The sequence below is a fragment of the Passer montanus genome, unplaced genomic scaffold (assembly GCF_014805655.1).
Source record: "Passer montanus isolate IOZ18808 unplaced genomic scaffold, ASM1480565v1 scaffold98, whole genome shotgun sequence".
Lineage (NCBI taxonomy): Eukaryota > Metazoa > Chordata > Aves > Passeriformes > Passeridae > Passer > Passer montanus.
The window spans coordinates 1059094-1078826 of NW_024375256.1; the positions used below are offsets into that span (position 1 = coordinate 1059094).

Sequence of the window (19733 nt, forward strand, 5' to 3'; positions counted from 1 at the left end):
TGTTTTGGTACAAAAAAGGGTATTTCAGGAAGGTGTTTTGGTACAAAAAAAGATATTTCAGGGAGGTGTTTTGGTACAAAAAAAGGTATTTCAGGAAGGTGTTTTGGTACAAAAAAAGGTATTTCAGGAAGGTGTTTTGGTACAAAAAAAGATATTTCAGGAAGGTGTTTTGGTACAAAAAAAGATATTTCAGGGAGGTGTTTTGGTACAAAAAAAGGTATTTCAGGAAGGTGTTTTGGTACAAAATGTTACAATAATGCAAGTGAAGTATTACAGTGTCAAATAAAAAATATGAAAATGTTACAATGAGACAAAAGGTAAGAATTTTACCAATGAAATGTTACAAAGTTACTAAAAATATCTTTCCTGCTCTTCACTTTTTTTGCCTTCCAGGGTCCTTCCCTCAGTGCTGCTCATATTTTAGGACTGGCAGCTTTTGTGATCCACTTAAGTGAATGCAGAGCTTTAATTCCTGGAGTGGAAGCCGATTTTGGGGCCTCTCAGGCTGTTCCTGGAAAGGCCCTTTCTGTTTCAGAGTACTGGAGCTCCTTGCTGGTGTGCAGGACACAAGAGTCATTTGCCTTCTGCTTGAGGTGAGCTGGGGCACCCACCCCTCCCTGCTCCCCCAGGATTTTGGGCTCCTGTGGAGGATTTCCAGAGCTTGTGGAGGTGGTTGAACCCAGCAGACAATGGAGTTCTTTCCTTTTCTCTCTCAGGTTTTGCACTGCAGCAGCAGCTTACCTGATGTGCAAGTTTTCATCCTGCTCTCATGAAGATTTCTGTGCCTTGATTCCTCCCAGCCTGATCAAAAAGGTGAAAGGGAAAAAGTTGTGCTGTAACTTGTGAGAAAGTTCAGTCTCAGCCCAACTGCCTGCTGCAGCTCCCTGTGCAAATGTCACTTACACCAAGAAAACAGTGCAGAAATACATCTGTGTGCCCTCTGCTCTTGGCCCTGGGTGCCTCTGCTCCTTGGGCAGCTGCACACGAGCACAGGTGGCCCTGGGGCTGCTTCTGGGGCAGACACTGGGGTTTTATTCCAGCTGCAGCACCTTGTGCAGGTTTTATTCCAGCTGCACTCCCTCCTGTTTTTATTCCAGCTGCAGCACCTTGTGCAGGGTTTATTCCAGCTGCACTCCCTCCTGTTTCTATTCCAGCTGCAGCCTCCTGTTTTTATTCCAGCTGCAGCCCCTCCTGGTTTAATTCCAGCTGCAGCCTCCTGTTTTTATTCTAGCTGCAGCCCCTCCTGTTTTTATTCCAGCTGCAGCCCCTCCTGTTTTTACTCCAGCTGCAGCCCCTCCTGTTTCTATTCCAGCTGCAGCCCCTCCTGGTTTAATTCCAGCTGCAGCCCCTCCTGTTTTTACTCGAGCTGCAGCCTCCTGTTTTTATTCCAGCTGCAGCCCCTCCTGGTTTAATTCCAGCTGCAGCCTCCTGTTTTTATTCCAGCTGCAGCCCCTCCTGTTTTTACTCCAGCTGCAGCCCCTCCTGTTTCTATTCCAGCTGCAGCCCCTCCTGGTTTAATTCCAGCTGCAGCTCCTCCTGTTTTTACTCCAGCTGCAGCCTCCTGTTTTTATTCCAGCTGCAGCCCCTCCTGTTTTTATTCCAGCTGCAGCACCTGGTGCCACGGCTGAGCTTGGAGGCTCGGGGAGTCCTGTGTGAGGAGGCCAAAGGTGCCCTGAGCTGGAGTTCCCTGTGCTGCCCCTCTCTGAACTACAGGAGAGCCAGCCTGTGCTTATGGAGGCAAGCAGGCTTCCAGGAGCTCTTGAAGGAAAAGGCATTCCAGGTATAAATATTTTCCATCACACAAATTCACCCTCTAATTCTCACTTTTTCAGATCTGCCCTGTGCAGTTTCCTTATTGGTGATCAAAAGCTTCTTGTAAGAACTTAATGCCTGAAAGTAAGAGCTAGATGCCTGAAAAGTTGTCTGACAGCTGAGTCATGTGGGCTGGGATGGGTGCTGGCTGTTTTTTGATGGGGATGATAAGGTAGAAAGAGAAAACCAGAGGTAAAACTTTTGTGTCCTACTTCTTGGAAAGGCAGGGAGCTTGGCAAGCTGTGGAAGCTCAGGAGCTGCAGAGCCAAGGCCTGTCCATCACCCTGCTCCTCTGGGAAGTGGGGAGGCAAACAACTGGAAATCCTTGCTTTTCTGGTGCTTTGTGAAAATGGCAATGCTCCCCTGAGCCAGCCTGGGTTGCCTGGCTCACACCATCTCAGCTTTTCCCTTTGTACCACCCTTCAAGGTCTCTGATGTGACAGACTCTCCTTTTTTAACCTACTTCCTCTCAAACCAGTTTGTGCAGAGGGGTTTGTGGTGTTCCTAGAATGACTGCTTGTGCTTGGCTCAGTGTGCAGGGCTGGAGCAGCTGTGTCACATCCTCTCCTTGGTGCTCACACTGTCTGACTGAGGGCTTGGCTCGTTTTTTATTTCTATTAACACACGTTCATGCTGATGCCTGGGCTTGGAGGTGCTGAGTGTGTTTGGGGATGTCAGAGGGGTGTGAGACAGGCTTTATGGGCTTTCCATCAATTTTTAAAAGCAAGCGGGGTTTCAGCTTGAATTTTTTAAATAAGAGAATCAGCACAGGAATTTCCATGGGTTGATGCCTCTTGTTTCACGTCTCTTACTCCACATGGGATTGTTCATGGAGATGAAGTGAAGTGGGTTTTCTGCTGGGCAGCAGGTGGCTGTTCTATAAAAGTTACTTCCCTGCTCCTAAATCCTGGCTTTCCCCAGCTGTCTTTCAGAGAGTGGCTGCTGATGGAGCTGGAGGTGTGCCCTGAGCAGGACATTCTCTCTGCCTCAGAGAGGTAAGGGCCAAGGGGCTCTGCTGGAGAGGGAGCAGTCCAAGAGTGTCCCAGCAAAATAGGGAAAAGCACTGAAGATCAGGAAGTAAATAAAGAGTTGCTGCAGGATACAAATGCCTGCTGTGGTTTGTGCTGAGCTCCAGCACTGCTGGAATCAGGGCTGTGTGTGTTTTCAGCTTGGAGCAGCCTGGCCTGGTGGAAGTGTCCCTGCCCGTGGCAGGGGGTGGCACTGGGTGGCCTTTAAGGTCATTTCCAACCCAAACCATGGTTCTGTGGGGCTCAGCCTGCATGTGCAGCCCTTCCAAACCACTTGTCACAAACCCTCCCTGGTTCTGGAAGGCAGAGCTGGGTGGGGTCTGCTGGAGGACTCCTCATGTCTGTACTTACCTGGAGCTTTTATCTGAGCTCACATCACTCACCACTCTTGATGTGTGAGCTTCCCTTTACATCAAGGGAAGGGCACCACTCCAACAGATTTCTCCTTTCCACACTGCAGACAGGATTTCCATTACTGGGCCATCTATCAGAGGTACCTTCCTGCACCTTCTGCTGCTGGTGGCTGTGATGGAGACCTGGAGAAGGCGTGTGGAGTCATCCTCAATGCCATCCTGGATTCCTCCCAGAGGTACTGCCCTTCCTGGAGGTGGCCCTGAGGCTGTGCACTGGGAGCTTGTCCTTCCAGTGGGCTGGGGGAGCCATTCCCTGCTGCTCTGGCTGGAAGGGGCACTGGGAGGTGGCCCTGTGTGACTCAGCAGCTGCTGAGGGTGCAGAGGTCTGGGGCTGCAGCCACAGAGAGGCCCTGTCTGGCTGTCCTTTTAAAGTTGGCTTTGTACTCAGCTTTGTGTGGCCAAACAAGCACCAATGCCCTGGGGGAGTGGCTGGAGCTGGAAAATGAGGAGGGAGCTCAGAGGAGAGCCACTGTCTCAGCTACAGCTAATTTAGGGCACAGTGTTTGAGCTCTGTGTTCATCTGAAGCATCTGACTGTCCTTGAGCTGTGCTTTCCCCTGGGCTGGCAGGGTGAGTGCCTCGTGTGTCCCCTAATTTCAGGCTGGACCTGGGTGCCTGTGGCCACTCGAAGACGTCGGTCAGCCCCGAGATCCTCTGCAGGCTGCAGGTGATTTCAGACTGTGGGGTGGATGTTTACTCCTTGAACTTGACCCAAGTATTCCCTCACGCCTCGCTGTTGGTGAGGCTCTGACCTGTGGGGACTGAGAGAGGTTTTTCTTGTTGATCTCTGGTTGCTTGAGAGAAACAGAGAGGGTTTGGGAGCAGGCTGGCGTGTGGCCCTCACTGTTTCCCCACCACCCCGTGCAGGAGCTGGTGCTGGAGCTGAGGTGCAGGCCAAAGCTGCTGCCAGGCTGCTCAGCTGCCCAGAGACACTTCCTGTTTGAGATCCTCCAGGGGAGGCTGACAGGCAGCCAGCAGGGATCTGCTCTGGGACAGCAGCTGTGGAGGCAGCAGGAGCTGCTGCTGCACAGGAGGTGAGTGCAGGCCTGAGCCCTGGGCATGCCTCCAGCAGCACTGCTGCTCAGGCAGCTGCTGTGTGCAGCATCCTCCCCTCTGCACAGCGAGTGACAGGGACACTGCATGTCCTGGGGACAGCTGGGCAAGGGTTACTGATCCCCTGGCACCCACTGCAATTAGCTGTGTTTCCATCTTGGGCTGCCAGTTGCCCTGGATGTGACACTTCTTCCTGGGCAGGCTGATTCTCCCCCTGACAGTAACCTGAGTTCTCCTTCCTCCCTGCCCAAGGATTCTGGTCGGGCTCCCTGCATCCACCCTGATCACCACGTGCTGGAAAGGGAACAAAACAGTGCTGGACTGTGACAGCTTCTTTTGTTTTGTGAACTCTGAGCTGGTAGGTGTTGTGAGCCAAATGGTGATTGCTGATTGGTAAATGCTCTAGATAAAGACCTTAAATTTGAGTTAGGGGAAGGAGGTTGCATCCAAACTACCCAGAAAAGGTGTGGCTTTTGGAGCAACCTGCTCTGTGGAAGGTGTTCCTGCCCATGGCTGGTTCCATCCCAAATCATTCTATGATTCTGTGACTTTTGGGTACATTCATTTGGAATTATGGTGGTATTTGACACTATTAACAGCAAATCCTTGGGAGTCACTTTGTTTGGTGAAATGGGTACAGACAGTCTCCGTTTCAGAGGAGGCCTGGAAGGGGCTGAGCATGAGCCCTTCTCCAATCCCTCTGTCATGCCAGGGCCTGGAACTGTTTTGCTGTAGAATGAGAGCCTCCTCATCCTCCTGAGGAACACCCAGGGACATCCCTTTCTAGGAGGAGGTCATTTGACTTGCAGGTCCCTCAGGACCCTGCTTTGTGCTCCATGGAGAGCTGATTTCTACTTGTACATCTCCCTGGCCTTTCCAGGCCCTCCTGTGCTGTCCTGTTAGGCACAGGCAGAAGCCTGTGTCCCCCAGGGCTGTGAATCCATCTGCCCTGGCACCCTGGGCTGGGGCTGTGCAGCTCAGCTCCCTGGGAGTGCCCTGCACAGGAACCACCTTCCCCAGCTGAGCTGGTGTGCAGCACTCATAGGGTGGCTCTGTGCTGGCTGAGCCCCGAAATGCTCCTAGGAAATGCTGTTCCAGAGGGAAGAGTGATGGCTTTGCTGATTTTGTTTCCCTGCCCGTGTGTCCCTGCAGAAGAACGCCAGTTCCCGGGGCTACGCGCTCTCCTACGACATCACCGCTCACTTCTTCAGGGTAATGCTGCTTTTGTCCCTGCCTCACTGTCCCCAGAGCTTTCCTCCTGGCTCACGAGGTGCAGGAGGAGCTCTCCTCCTCTGCACCCTCCTTCTGAGAGCTCTGGATGTAATTCCGAGGAGAGCAGTAAGCAGGAAAACGAGGGGGAGCAGCAGGAGGAGGTGGTGGAGGTGAATTTCAATACAATGCAGCAAAGCTGCTGCGGGGAGGAGCTCTTGGTGGATGTTGCTTTTGCTGAGCCGTGCTGACCCCTACAGTTGTCTCTGATTAGTTTCCACACCTCAGCGAGGCACTGGAGCAGCACAGAGGGATGTGTGGAGCCACCCTGTCACTTGTCCCCTTCCAGGGCCTGCTGAGTGCCAGCCTGGACTGCGAGGATGCAGCAGGAGGGGTCAACGAGGCTCTGGCCACCTGTCAAACCAAGTGTCCCGTGGTGCTCCTCTCTGCAGCGGTGACTGATCTCATTTTGGTGCTCTGGCTTGGGGGGAATCCAGCTCCAGCTCAGGGAGCTTGTGTTACACACTATCCAAGTGTGTAAGGTTCAGCAGAAACTCTGAAAGCCTTTGGAAACTGGCAGGGTGTTTCAGAGCCCTGGGTAGCACTGATGCCAGCCCTGGGCTCCTCGGGTGTTGCCACAGGGGCTGGGTCACAGTGGGAGCTGGGGGGCTTGTCCTGCTCTCTGATGCACTGGTTGTTACATCACAAGCAACCAAAATGCCCCAAAATCCCAGGTTTTGCTCTCTGTCCTGTGTGTAACTCCCTGTGTGCAGTTTCACACAGGGACACAGGTTTTGGTGCCTGTGTTGAGCCATCCCCTCTGTGGAGCAGTTCTTTCTTTCTGGCTGCTCCTGCCACAGGAGTCCCAGGGCACTGTAGTGTGACCTCTGCATTTCCAGCATGGGAAATTTCTCCCATTCTTGATGTGTGCATGTACAGCCTGGGCTTTTTCACTCAGGAGAGGGGAAGAACCCCTTTCTCTGAGTCCCTGGCTGTGCCTGGCTGCAGGCACTGAGCACTAATGCTGCTGGTTTCCATCTTTGTCCCCAGCTGTGGTGGCCGAGGCTGGAGCCAGTGCTTTGCTCCCAGTGGAAGAGACTCTTTGGGGCTCCCCTGCCAGAAGAGCTGGACAGGCTGAGGGGCTGGCACGGCTCAGGTACCAGGTGTGTGCCAGGGCTGGAGCAGGGAGCTGCTCTCCTGGAGGGTGGAATGCTTGCCTGAGGCTTGCAGGACAGCTCCAGACTCCTCTGGAGGGCTGCACTCAGAATGGGTTGTGGCAATGGTTGAGTCTGGCCCTGTGTGTGATGTGGGTCAGTGCTTCCCATAAGGACCAGGGAGTCTGCAGAGCAGGCTGGAGGGCAGAGCCCTGCTTAGGCAAAGCCTTAGCAGGGTCTGGAGTCATTCCCAGGAGCTGCCACACCCTTTGCCCCCTGGATTTGGGCAATCTGGCCTCCTGAAGCTGCTCACTGGCTGCTTGCTTCCTTTCTCCTTACACTGTCTGTCAGTGCCCTGCAGCTTTCCTCCAGAAGCTGGAATTTATGTAAGAATCTCCTTGCAGGTTGTGGCAGGTGATGATCACATGCTTCTGTAGTGTGGAGTTACTGCCTGTCCAACTGCTGATAAAAGAGATTTGAGAATGCTTCTAAACTTTGGCTTTTTTACAACTGTCTCCATGTAGCATCATTCTCCAAAATGAAGAGAGTTATTTATTTTTTTTGTCCCAGTCACAATTTGCACCTTTGTCCAAGTCCCAAATTTCCTCTTCATCCACAGCAGCACTTTCCCCCCTTTTTTACCTGCAAAGCCACGAGATGTTTGTTCTGTTTTGCAGGTTCCTTTGCTCAGGAGCAGCTCTCCCTGTCTCTGACCCCCCTTGGCTCTCAGCTGCCTTCCTGCACGGGGCCATCCTGCAGCAGTCCCCACGAGGACGAGGCACAGAGGCACTGCAGAGGCTGGGCACTGGCACAGAGCAGGCAAGGCTGGGTGCATTTCATGTCTCTGCTCTTCCCTACACCTGAAAACCAGAAAAAGGAGGTCTCTAACTGGGAGGAGTTGTCCTGAGATAGTGCATCCCTGGTAATCCCTGCTGGGAAATCTTGCTGGTGGATAGTTGATAAAAAGTGGCTGTAAATTGCCAGTTGCTAAATTCTTATCCTCAAGGCAAAGTTGTTCCAGGCTTAAACTTTTACCTCAGACTCTGGCTCCTGGGAGGGATGTTCAACAGCTGCTCTAAAAACTGGAGCTGGAGAGAGCCCTGCAGAGAGGGAGAGCTCAATCCATGGCATGCCAGGGTTCCCTCTCCCTCCAACAACAGCAGTCCTTGTGGATTTAGCTTGGCCAGCTTGGCTGGAAAGTTAAGGAGGTGCAGGAAGTTTGTAAGACAGCAGTGCAGGTATTTCAAGGCTCTGGGAAGTTGTGCTGGGATTCCCAGAGACAGATTTCCTGAGGGTTTTCCCAGGTCTGGTGCAGGAAATGTTTCAGGCTGTCACCTCAGTGCAAGGGGAATTCTCTGCAGGAAGCTGGGCTGCTGCCCTGCAGGTCTGGCTGCTGGATTTCCAGGGTCAGAGCTCAGCCTGGGGAGTGTCCCTGTGCCAGAGGGACACAGCTGACAGTGCTGAAGCACAACCTGGGCCTTGTGTTCACTCTGGTTGTTTTATTGCTGCAGGCAGCAGCTCCTCTTCCTGTGGGATTGACTCCTGCACTGATTGTGCTGGGCTGGAGCCAGAAGCTGCCAGTCAGGACTGGTGTCACTGGGTGCACTTGGCACACAGGAACTACTGCAGCTTTCACCTCAGGATTCCTGGAGTGTGCCAGGGGGAGTGAGAGCCATGGGAGGGCTGGGGTGGCTGGTCCCAGCAGGTGAAACACTCTGTGCTTCATCCAGGTCCAGGCTGGAAGGCACCTGGTGAAATGTTGTTATTCCCTGGCTGGAAAGGCCAATTTCTACATCACCACAACTGACAGGCAGCCTCTTTTCCTTGCAGCTCCTTGTTGCTCTGCTGTTCTTCTCACTCCTGGATCTCATCTCAGCCAGAATAGCACCAAAGGTGAGCTCAGCCCCAGGGAGCTCTCATGGCACTGGATGTGTCTGATCAGCTTGGTTTGCTGCCCAAAAATGCTTTGCAGCAGCACTGGGAAGGCTGGGAGCTTGTTCTGCCAGGAGGAAGGGATCAGCACCACCCCAGACAAGCCTGCTGAAAGCCCTTCTGTTCCCATCAGATTAAACCTGTGTTTTCCTCTCTCTGACGTTATCTCCCCTTTCACTGCTTTTATTTCTCCTGCTGGATGATTTATTATTTCCAGTTTGCTGCTCAGACTTCACACCTCCCAGGTAGTGCATGAACCTGGTGTCTCACTCAGCTTTTGTGCAGCACCTCACATCTGTCAGTGATGTTTTTCCTCAGGCTGGAATGTGGTGCTTCCTGGGAGAAGGGCTGCCCAGGAAGGAGGAACTTCAGTTTCCAAACGGTTTAATGCTATTTAGTGAAGGAGCAAAGGTGACAGGCTGCTTCCAGCAGCTGCCTGCCCTGAGCATCCTGCTGCTTGTGAAGGCTTGTTTCTGTCCCTTTGCTGTCACCTCAGCTTTGAAGTGCAGCCATTTGGGGAGTCACCTCACAGATGGGATCAGGGAGCAGATTCAAGGCAAAAATAACAATTTGGTCTCAGTCTGCCCATGGGAGAGTCTGGGGGAAGAGCCAGGGAGGAGAGAAACATCCTGAGCAGACAGAGCTGGGAGGTTAATCCATGTGAAATGAGTAATGAAAAAAGAAGCCCCACAATAATCCCAAGACATGTTGTCACTAGAAAGGTCAGAGGGGACAGAAGCTGCTCCAGGGGGGTGGGTGCAGGATGTGCAGGGGTCTCTTGGTTAATCCAGGCAGGATGGGGCTTGGAGCAGCCTGGGCTAGTGGAAGCTGTCCCTGCCCATGGCAGAGGGGTGGAATTGGGTGATCTTTAAGGTCCCTTCCAACCCAGACCACCCCACGGTGCAGCCCTGTCTCAGTGGAGCCCTGGCTGGCCTGGTTGGGTGAGGAAGGCACTGCCTCGCCCTGGTGCCCAATTCCCCTGGGGGAATCCAGGCTGCCAGCTGAGGGGGAAGACCTGGGGTGAATTCCTTTTTCAGGTCCTTTAGCAGAGCACTTCTTGTGCAGTCTCTTGTGGGGGCTCCTGCTTTGATGCAACCACAGCCCCAGAGCAACGAGACCTCTCCTGGGGTGGCTGATTGGATGAGGAAGGCACTGCCTCGCCCTGGTGCCCAATTCCCCTGGGGGAATCCAGGCTGCCAGCTGAGAAGACCTGGGGTGAATTCCTTTTTCAGGTCCTTTAGCAGAGCACTTCTTGTGCAGTCTCTTGTGGGGGCTCCTGCTTTGATGCAACCACAGCCCCAGAGCAACGAGACCTCTCCTTTCTGACACCCAGGAAGGAGTGGATTTCCAGACGTCTCTGGGATGGTCCCTGCAGATCCTGCAGTGCCTGGAAGGGAGGGGCACATCCTGGCCACTGCTCTTCCATTCAGCAGAGGGAGGTGAGTCCTGTCCCCAGGGCTGGGAAGGGGTGACCCATCCCTTGGGCTGGGGTGTCCCTGGGAGAAGGGGCTGCACAAAAACCACTTGTGTGCAAGCTGAGAGCATCCTGCTCCTACCCAGAGCGTGGCAGAGCCAGCTGGTGATCAGGAATGACTGAACTCACTCCTGTCCCTGCTGGCAGAGAAAGCCTGAGGGGACAGCTTGCTTCTCTGGCTGCTCACCACCCCCAAGCACCCACATTTATGGTGGCCTGGAAAGAAACGGCAGCCCCAGAGTAGGAGAGGCGAGGTGCAGGTGCTCAGTTCTCCCTCCCCTGCAGGTCCTGGCAGGTGCCGTGTCCTGCGCAGCGCGGCCTCGCAGCGCCACACCCGCCTCCTGCCCCTGGCCTTCTACAGGTACCAGCCCTGGGGGCACGGGGGTGATGCCAGCACCCACAGCAGCTGGCACGGGGGTGACAGCGCTGCTGGCCTGTAGCTGAGCACAGTTACCTCTTCCCCGAGGCACAGAGACCTCATCAGGCACGGTGCTCTGTGAGGAGCCCTGTGCCTTCTGCTGAAGAGCTGTGCCACAGGTGTCCCTTCAGCCCTGTGCTCCCAACACAAGGTTTTGGAGCTGACTTTGCTTCCCGGGGTGGCCCTGCCTGCCATGGGACTCAAAGTGGGCAGGGCAGGGCAGCAGCTGTGTTTGCCTCGTGCCTGTGTGTGTCCCAGAGCTGACAGAGCCCATGTGTGACCCCCTCAGCCTCAGCCCCAGCTTCCACCGGGAGCTGCTCCAGCAGGAGCCCACCTTCCTCAGCGTGGCACTGCACATGTACATCCAGCTGCTCCAGCTCTTTGTGGAAGGGCAAGTCCTGCCACAGCCTGATCAAGACCCCACAGAGCATGTAAGCAAAGCCTGGACTCCTTTTTTTTCCTGTCATAGAGTCCCAGAACATTTTGGGTTGGAAATTACCTTAAACCCCGTCCTGTTCCACCCCCTGCCCTGGGCAGGGACACCTCCCACTGTCCCAGGCTGCGTTTTGGGTTGGAAATTACCTTAAACCCTGTCCTGTTCCACCCCCTGCCCTGGTCAGGGACACCTCCCACTGTCCCAGGCTGCTCCAAGCCCTGTCCAACCTGGCCTCGGATGCTTCCAGAGGGGCAGCCACGGCTGCTCTGGGCACCTGTGCCTGGGCCTCACCTCCCTCACAGAGAAAAATTTCTTCCTAATATCCAGTCTAAATCTACCCCACCCCTCTCCAGCTTAGAATCTCTTGTAACTGATCCTATTCTTTAGCTCTTCCCCTTTAGCAGAACTTGCAGCATCTCTCTTGATCCCACCTTCCCACGTAGAGCTCATGCAGGTTCCTCATCCCCTGGACAGAGAGAACTCCAGGGCTGTTCCCAAACCCCAAACACCCCCTGCCCTCTGAGCTGTGGGGTTGTGGCTTCTGCTTCTCTTCTGAAGCAGGGGCTGGGCTGAGGGTGATGTTCTGCCTCCTTTGTCTCTCCCGAGTGCAGGATCCCTTGGAGCTGATCTCTGCAGCCCGGCAGTTCCTGCTGGGAGCCATCCCACACTGCCCTGCCCAGAGCCTTGGCAACATCCAGCCGGTGGGTGCAGTGCTCTGCCTTTGCTCCCCGTGTGAGCTGCAGTGCTGCTGGGCTCCCTGGGGCTCTGATCCCTGCCTGTGCCAAGCCCCGTGCCTCCCCGACCCACCTGGGGCTGCCCTGTGCTGCCCTAACTCACCTGGGGATGCCCGGTGCTGCCCTAACTCACCTGGGGCTGCTCTGTGCTGCCCTAACTCACCTGGGGCTGCCCGGTGCTGCCCTAACTCACCGGGAGCAGGGGCACACCTGGCCCTGTGCCATGGCCACACCCTCCCCGGTTCCCAGCACATCCGACCCTGCCCTCGTGTGGCCGTTCCCGCTCGCTCCCAGGGAATTGTCAGGCACAGCCACGGCCATGAGTGGAAGTGTCCCCCGGTGCGGCTGGAACTGGCTTTGAGGAAGCTCGAGCAGATCTAACCTGGCTCCCTGCCCTGTCCCCAGCTCCTCAGCACCTGTGAGGAACTCGACCCGGAGCTGGGAGCCACCCTTGTGCACTTCTCTCGGCCTGCTGTGGACATGGAGCTGGAGGAAGAGCTGGAACTCTTCTGAGGAATGGACTCAGCCCAGCTCCTCACTTACACCTAGCACAAGGAGCCACCTTTCTCACCTGGGCCATTTTTTTCAAATTACTTTGTAAATAATTTATTACAAGCATAACCATGAAGCTCTTGTTACAATAAAAAGTAGGTTACAAATTTTCAGTTTAGACTTGCTTTGGGACTCATAATTATGTTGTTGGTTGGGTTGGTTTTTTTTCCTTCTTTTCCAAAACAAAATGTCTCCTTAAAGTTGTCCCACTGTCCTCTGTCCCCCTCGAGCCCCCAGGGGCAGCTCTGTGCAGGCAGGGAACAGCTGTGGCCAACTTGGTTTCTACAACGTGTGCGTGGGGCTGGGGACACGGAGGGTGCTCCAACGTCCCTCCCTGGGATTAGACACTCTTAGTACAACACTGCCAGGTCAGACGTGAGCATGGGAATCACTGCATGAGAACAAGCCTTTTCTGAGCAAGCTGAAGCTAATTCCACGGAGTTCTTTGGGAGACTAAAACGTAGATTAAAAACCTCCAGTGCCACGAGGGCTCCCGCGGGGCTGGCAGCGCGTCCCGGTGCCCTCAGGTGGGCTCGGGCTCCGCAGTCACTTCTGGCTTCACCGCCTGGCCTTCCGCAGTCCCTGAGGGAGTGAGGAGCAGCAGGGGCTCCGGCTCCAGCGCCTTGCCCTTGTCCTGAGCCTGGGTCAGGGGGTGCACCATGGACATGTGCACGTTGAGGTTGTGCGCCTTCTCGAAGCGCTTGCCGCACTGGTCGCAGGCGAACTCCAGCTCGGCCTCGGCTTTGTGCTTGGTCATGTGGTACTTGAGGGAGGCGCGCTGGCGGCACTGGAACCCGCAGATCTCACACCTGGGGGGCACAGGGGGCTCAGCACCCGCCCGGCGCTGCCTCGCCCAGCCAGGGGGAGCGCTGGGGCTGCAGCAGGGCTTGGGAAGGGGCATTTCGCTGGATCACAGAGTCCTGCCGTGGTTTGGGTGGGAAGGGATCTCCAGGCACATCCCAGCCCACCCCCTGGCACTGTCCACAGCCCCCACACCTTCCACTATCCCAGGTGGCTCCAAGCCTCATCCAACTTGGCCTTGAACACTTCCAGGGATGGGGAATCCACAACTTGTGCCAGGGCTTCACCATCCTCACAGGAAAGAAGATCTTTCCAACATCCCATTTAACCCTGCCCTGTGGCAGTGGGAAGCCATTCCCCCTTGTCCTGTCACTCCAGGACCTTGTCCCAAATCCCTCTCCAGCTCTCCTAGAGCCCCTTTAGGCCCTGTGAGGGGCTTTAAGGTATCCCTGGAATGTTCTCCAGCCTCAACACAACCAGCACTCTGCGCCTCTCCTCACAGCAGAGGTGCTCCAGGACCCTGTCCTCGTTCATCCCATTTAAAGCGATCCAGCCAGCATGCTGCCAGCTCCAGGCAGGGTTTGCATCGAATACTGTGCCAGGGTCGGTGCCTGACCCCTCTGATCCCTGCTGGAATCACTTACTGCAGGGGCTTCGCTCCCGAGTGCCGCATCTGATGCACCGAGAGGTGTTTGCGCTGCTTGAAGGTCTGCCCACACTCGTCACAGATATAGTTCCGTACCTCTGCCACGGGGGAGGAAACAGGGGTGGTCGTGTCATGGCTTCTGCCGAGCTCCTGGGCTGTGCCCTGCAGCTGCCACGCTCCCTGGGGCAGTCTGAACCCCTCCCCTGCCCCGTGCCCCCTGCACAACAGCTTGTTCCACGCTCACAGGCACACAGGGAACCCCATCCCTGCTTCCCCCAGGGCCCCAGCCCCTCCTAGCAGGGCACCCCGGGGTGTGTGTGCCCGGGCAGCTGCTGGCACTCACCTGTGTGGATGAGCTTGACGTGGCGCTGCAGGTAGCGGTCGATCATGAACACCTTGTTGCAGCCAGGGTGAGGGCAGGGCCTCTCCCGCACCTCCTCGTGATGCTCTTTGATGTGTTTCTGCAAAGCCAGGACAGAGCTTCTGACAGGGAACAACCTGGATCCCCAAACACCGAGACCACGGTGTGCAAAACCAGGATTTCAACCCAATCCACCCCAGGCAGCAGGGGCTTCAGCTGGACACAGAGCAGCTGTTCCAAGGGCTGCTGTGAGCCAGTGGCAGGCTTCCAGGACAGGAGACACAGAGAGCCAGAGCCTGGAAAAGGCCAGGACTCCCAGCAGGCTGCTTTTAGTGGCTCACTGCCTCCTGCAGAGCAGGGTGGGGAATTAAACCCATCAGGGATGCTCTGCTCACATGGAATTGGCTCCAGAGCACTGGGAGCCACCAGTGTGGGACGGGAGCAGAGCCCAAGCTCACCTTCATGCCATCAGCCCCTCTGTAGACAGCGGTGCAGCCCTGGTAAGGACACTTGTAGATGGTGGGCAGCTCCTCCCTGCAAGCAGAGGTGTGTGAGGCGTTGTGGGCGTGGGGCTGCAGCCCAGCCCAGCCCTGATGGACCCTCCTTACCGTTCACATTTGATTTTTTTTTTCCAGCCTGGCTTAGGACCCGGCTTCTTCCTTATTTTGGGCTCTTCCGCCTTCTTTGCTTCTTTGCTGTCACTTTTCTTGCCAGAAACCCTCCAAGAAAGAACCAGGACAGTAGTTTAAGACTTGGTTTTAGACCCACTGAAGTGTCCCCAGCTGTTACACCTGCCTATGACCTGGCAGAGCAGGAGCACACACAAACCCTGGCTGTGCCAGGCTGGGGATGAGGGCCCAGCCAGTTTAACCCCAGTGGGGAGCTTGGGGGCATCTCTGTGACCCCCAGGCAGGAATGAGTAGGGAACAGAGCCCCTAAGGAAAGGCATGTTGGCCCCATGGGGGTGGGCACCAGCCCCCCACTCCCCCTGAGAGCCCCTTACTTCTTCTCGGGGTAAGGCTCGAAGGAGTCGTCTGAAGATTGCACGTTTCTCTTCTCGCTTTCATCGTCGCTCAACAAGTCCCTGAGAGAGAGAAGCTGCCCTTTACCACCGTGACCTGGGGCTGACCCTCAGCACCAGCAGCTCCCCATTCCCAGCACATCCATCTCCCCCATGGCACGTGTTCTCCTCCCCATCCTCTCCCCAGGCAAACACAGCGCCGGTGAACACAGCAAGGACCCAAACCAGGTCCTTTTAGGGCTAAATCTCTGCAAGAATAATCAAACCACTGTCAGGAGAACAAAAAAAGGGCTGTTACTGAAAGGATCTATTCATGGGTGAGGGATGTGGCTGCTGCTTCCTCTACTGGGAAAAGGAATTTTGTGGAGCAAGAATGTCACATAATTGTCTGGCACAGGTTAATGAAGCTGCGGGTCATTCTGTATTCCCTCAGATATAACAGCCACATTTGGACTTATCTTTTTCCTCCTTTTAGGCCTTAAGCCATACAAGAAGCAATTAATTCCTGAAGACAGGAAATAGGCAATAAATCGTTGCAGCCCTTTGAATGTGACAGCTGACAGGCCCAGCTGACACTGGAGTCACTCTGCACTTGGCCCTTTAGACTCGCAACGCCTGGATTGGTGAATTTACAGCCCCATTCCAAACCCCTGTGTTGGACGGAGCCAAATCCTTGCCCACAATGGACTGCAGAGCTGCCAGGTGCCTCCCTCTCCCATTTCCCAGTTAAAGGCTCTCCCCAGGAGCAAACAGGGTGGTTTCTCCACGTGCCACCCCGTGCCTGCATTTCCACTCCCACAACGTCCCCTGGGGCCGGAGCAGCAGCTCCCAGCACGGCTCCTTCCCCAGCAGAGAGGGGGCAAAGCAGGGCCAGGATTGCAGGGAGCAGCCCACAAACACGCAGCACACGTGTGTGCAAACCCCCAGAGCAGAGGAGGGAGCTCAGAGCCCCAGTGCCACGAGCTCTGTGACTGGGCTTTCTCCACCAGCTCCAAGCCCCCGGTGCTGGTGGAGAAAGAGCTCCCCGTGCTGGGGAGTTCCCACTGGCAAAGAAGACATTTAGGCTATTTTAAACCCACTCTTCTCTCACCCCTCAGAAAGGTCACTGAACTCGTCTTTTACCCGCTCATCCGACGTTGCAGACAGAACCTGCTTCCCACTCAACTGTCCTAGGGAAGGAAGGAGAACACGGTGTGTTACAGGGAAAAGCAGCAGACCCACGGCGGCCGAGGAGGAGCCGGCTGCACTGGCATGGTCACACTGTGGCAATCAGTGATTGTTTGAACCAAACTGTCCCCTCTGCCCAGAAACGGCTCTCCCTGTGCTCCACCCTGACCCTGCAGCTCCCAGGAGCAGCTTTTGGTTCCTCCTGTGACACCTGTAACTGAAAGAATTGTCCCCAGGCAAGTCCCAGCTGCCATTCTTGTGTCCAGCAGCAGACATCTCCTGTGGGTGCTGGAGCTAAACACAGCCCCACTTCTGGAACTCAAAATGGGTGTTAATTCCTCGCTTCTGGAAGTGGTGTTTGGGGCACCCAGCCCAAACCCACTCAGCAGTTTTCCTTTAGGGGCAGAAGGGCTTCCTGGGATTCAGCATCAGCTGCTGTACAGCAGGGAAACCCAGTTTCAGGACCAAGCCGAAAGAAACACCTGGCAAACATGGTGCTGAGGAGCCAGTGACCATTCCATATCCCCAGGAAGAGCCTGGCAGCAGGGGGTCCCCGCTATCAGAACATGAACAGCACACAGGGCCAGGAGTATGACCCCGTGTTCCCCTGTCCCTTCTGCACAGCTCAGCATCCTCCCCCCCAGTCAGACACCAATCTCTGAGCACCTCCCAGAAGGATCTGCGCCCTCCTGGAGGAACAGCAGCCTCCAAGGAGAGAGCCCAGCCCCTTGTTGCTCCCCGGGCCACCTCTCCAGCTCCCTGTCCATCCCCTGAGGCCAGGACAGAGATCAGGAAGCAAACCCCTTACCTGTGGCAGCGCTCAGGGGGGAGAGGGGCTGCGGCAGGGCCTGCTCCCGGACGGAGGCCGCGCCGTCCAGCTGCGAGGGAGACGGATCCCTGTCCTGTGGCAGCTCGTGCTCCACACTCAGCGGCACCGCCGCCGTCCCTTTGTTGGCAGGCTGCTGGCAAGGAGCTGTCCTTACTGGAGCATGCTGGGCTTTGGGAGCAGGGACAGCCTCGGCGCCGTCCGCCCCGGCGCCGTTGTCAGTCAAGCGCTGCTGCGCCGGGCCCTTGCTCCACTCCCGTTTGACGGCCAGGGCGTTGTCCAGCAGCACGGAGCTGCAGTCCGAGTCCGTGTCCATGACGTAGTCGTGGCCGTCCCCGCAGCCCCAGACGGCGCGGATGATGCCGCAGTACTCGGAGGAGAGCACGCTGCGCAGCGCGGGCACCGAGGCGCAGCCGCCCGCGTGCGCGTGCGCCCACGCCACCAGGCTGTGCAGGCACTGCGGGCTCGACGTGATCAGGTCAACTGCCCGGGGAGAGGCAGCACGGTCAGCCTGGGCTGGGGGCACGCGGAGGGGACAGGGGCGTGCATCTGCTCCCCCAGGGCTGCCCCACAAGGCAGGGGGGAGCCACCCCAGAGGGCTGGAGCGGGGCAGTGCCAGTTCCACAGAACCATTGAGGGTGGAAACGATGCTTCTGGGAGCACCGAGGCCAACCCGTGTCCCTGTCAGCCACACCACACTGCCACGTCCAGTCTTTCCCTAAACACCTCCAGGGACAGTGGCTGCATCACCTCCCTCCACCATTCACTGAAAGGGTATTTCCAATTGTCCCCAGTGCCCAGCACCAGCTGGGACAGGCCTGGCACTGCCACCCAAATCTGCTCTGCCCACTCTTCCCACCCCCAGGTGAGCCTCTGCCTGTTTGGCCCAGCTCACGAAGGTGAAAATTCTCCTGGGCAGCCAGAGGGAGGAAGGAGAACCATAACCAGCTGTGCCACAGGACACCAGAACCCCCCCTAAACACGGTCATTTCTCACCACCCACCATCAGAAGGAAAAGGGGCAGAAGGAAAAGGGGAGTGGGCACTCACCCAGGCAGGAGGCACCTCCTTCCATACCCGGCTGCGCCTGGACCCCGCTGCTCCTGCAAAAACCAGAGGGGCACAGTGGGATTTGGGGGTCACGGAGAGACCACGGGGGAGCACAGGGCAGCGTGGGGCAGCACAGCCAGGGAGGCGAGGAAGGCCACGTACTTTCCTTTGGACTTGGCGTGGCCCGTGGGCGAGGCGTTCACCCTCTGGATGAAGGTGCGGAGGACGCTGCGGCACTTGTAGAACTGGGCATGGCATTTCTTGCAGACGAACTGTGGCAGCGCGGGGTCCTGCCGCACCGCCACGCCCACCAGCCGCTGGAAGTCGGCGAAGAACACCTGGTCCAGGCGCCGCTGCTTCTCCGAGCTCTCGCCCAGCACGGGCACCTTCCCGAAGGCATTGCGCAGGCTCCGCGAGGAGAACTTGCCGTGGCACAGGCGGCAGTAGCCGGTGCTCAGGGCTCTGCCGATTCCTGCCCGGGAGGAGCAAACGCGGCCGCTGAGGGGGGAACTGAGGGGCCCAAAGGTGTTCCTTGCCCTTCATGCCAGCTGCCTCCTCAGCCCTGCCTTCAGCAAAGTGCGGAAAATCCAGGCAGGGTGAGACCCTTCTGACAGCAGCTGAGCCAAAACCAGCCCTTCTGGCCCCACTGTCCCAGCGGCAGAGCCTCCTCTGCGCTGTGGGGTTCCCGGACTCTGCCAAGGCCATCCCTGGGTTTCAGCAGCTCTTCCCCGGAGTGCATCTCCCAGGTATTTACAGCTGGCACTGTGTCCCTTGGCTGGCCCAGCGCTGGCTGTGCCACTCCTCAGCTCCCCGGCAGTGCCCTGGAGTGGGGCAGTGTCACCTGCAGTGTCACCCAGCAGTGTCACCTGCGGCACCCCCGCTCTGTGGGATAATCTCCATCCCCCAGGTGTGAAGGGAACCCCGAGCACAGCCTCCTCCCGGCCCTGATCCAACCCAGCCGCGCTCCCAACCCCGGGCTGGGAGCAGCTCCCAGGGCTGCCGGGGCCACCCGGGAGCGATGGGGGTCTCAGCACTCCCCGCGGGGGTGGCGGCAGGGCAGCACCTCCCGGGGGAGTGCCGTGGGGGGCTGAACCCCCCGGTGCCAGCCGCTGTCCCGGGGCAGCGCCGGTGCCCCAGCACCCACCGGAGCCGTTGGAGATCGCGCTTATCTCCTGCCCCAGCTGCAACGCACCCGGGTATCAGCCACCCCAGCCCCCAAACCGGGATGGCAGGAGGGTCCCAGGCACCCCCAAACCCCAAACGAGATGGCAGGAGGGTCCCAGGCACCCCAAACCGTGATGGAGGGAGGGTCCCGGTCACCGCCAAACCGGAGCAGGCAGCGGCCGAGCACCCCGACATAGCGGGCGGTTTCCCCGCTCTCCCTCCCCGTGTGCCGAACTCCTCCTTACCTCGCCGTTACCGGCACCGGCACGCTCCGTGTTTCACGGGAAGAAACTCCTCACCAACGGGCAAATTCTGACCTGCCGCCCGCTCTGACCCCGGCCGTGCGGAGGGACCCCGCCACACCGAGGGCTCCGTCCCCCGGCCCCGGGGAAGCGGCTCCGGCCGTGCCCCGCTCCCCCCGCCCCGCTCCCCGCGCTCGGGCCTCACCTGCCTCCGGTGCGCAGGCGGCGGCCGCGGGGGGCTC

The 19733-nt window shown here is 57.1% G+C and overlaps 2 protein-coding genes across 2 annotated transcripts in view; one reads left to right on the forward strand and one right to left on the reverse strand.

The window, feature by feature from the left end:
* Window positions 1-12207, forward strand: part of FANCA (FA complementation group A) — a 33976-nt gene extending 21769 nt beyond the window's left edge. Inside the window, exons 26-43 of the mRNA XM_039696543.1 lie at window positions 394-593; window positions 717-813; window positions 1604-1780; window positions 2734-2807; window positions 3301-3429; window positions 3853-3919; window positions 4120-4286; window positions 4558-4663; window positions 5458-5517; window positions 5864-5968; window positions 6565-6677; window positions 7346-7487; window positions 8499-8561; window positions 9934-10039; window positions 10360-10435; window positions 10782-10923; window positions 11540-11629; window positions 12068-12207. Coding sequence (XP_039552477.1) covers window positions 394-593; window positions 717-813; window positions 1604-1780; window positions 2734-2807; window positions 3301-3429; window positions 3853-3919; window positions 4120-4286; window positions 4558-4663; window positions 5458-5517; window positions 5864-5968; window positions 6565-6677; window positions 7346-7487; window positions 8499-8561; window positions 9934-10039; window positions 10360-10435; window positions 10782-10923; window positions 11540-11629; window positions 12068-12175 — 2022 coding nt within the window. The 3' untranslated portion in view covers window positions 12176-12207. The remainder of the gene's footprint in view (window positions 1-393; window positions 594-716; window positions 814-1603; window positions 1781-2733; window positions 2808-3300; window positions 3430-3852; window positions 3920-4119; window positions 4287-4557; window positions 4664-5457; window positions 5518-5863; window positions 5969-6564; window positions 6678-7345; window positions 7488-8498; window positions 8562-9933; window positions 10040-10359; window positions 10436-10781; window positions 10924-11539; window positions 11630-12067) is intronic.
* A 34-nt stretch (window positions 12208-12241) lies between these two features.
* On the reverse strand, window positions 12242-19730 carry ZNF276 (zinc finger protein 276; the record flags this gene model as incomplete). Its single annotated transcript, XM_039696502.1, has 11 exons — window positions 12242-13023; window positions 13660-13759; window positions 14005-14122; window positions 14481-14556; window positions 14631-14741; window positions 15026-15106; window positions 16134-16212; window positions 17019-17519; window positions 18086-18138; window positions 18248-18557; window positions 19697-19730. Coding segments are annotated over 11 exons (1749 nt in total), but the record flags the coding sequence as incomplete, so codon positions are not given.
* Between the last annotated feature and the right edge of the window lie 3 nt (window positions 19731-19733).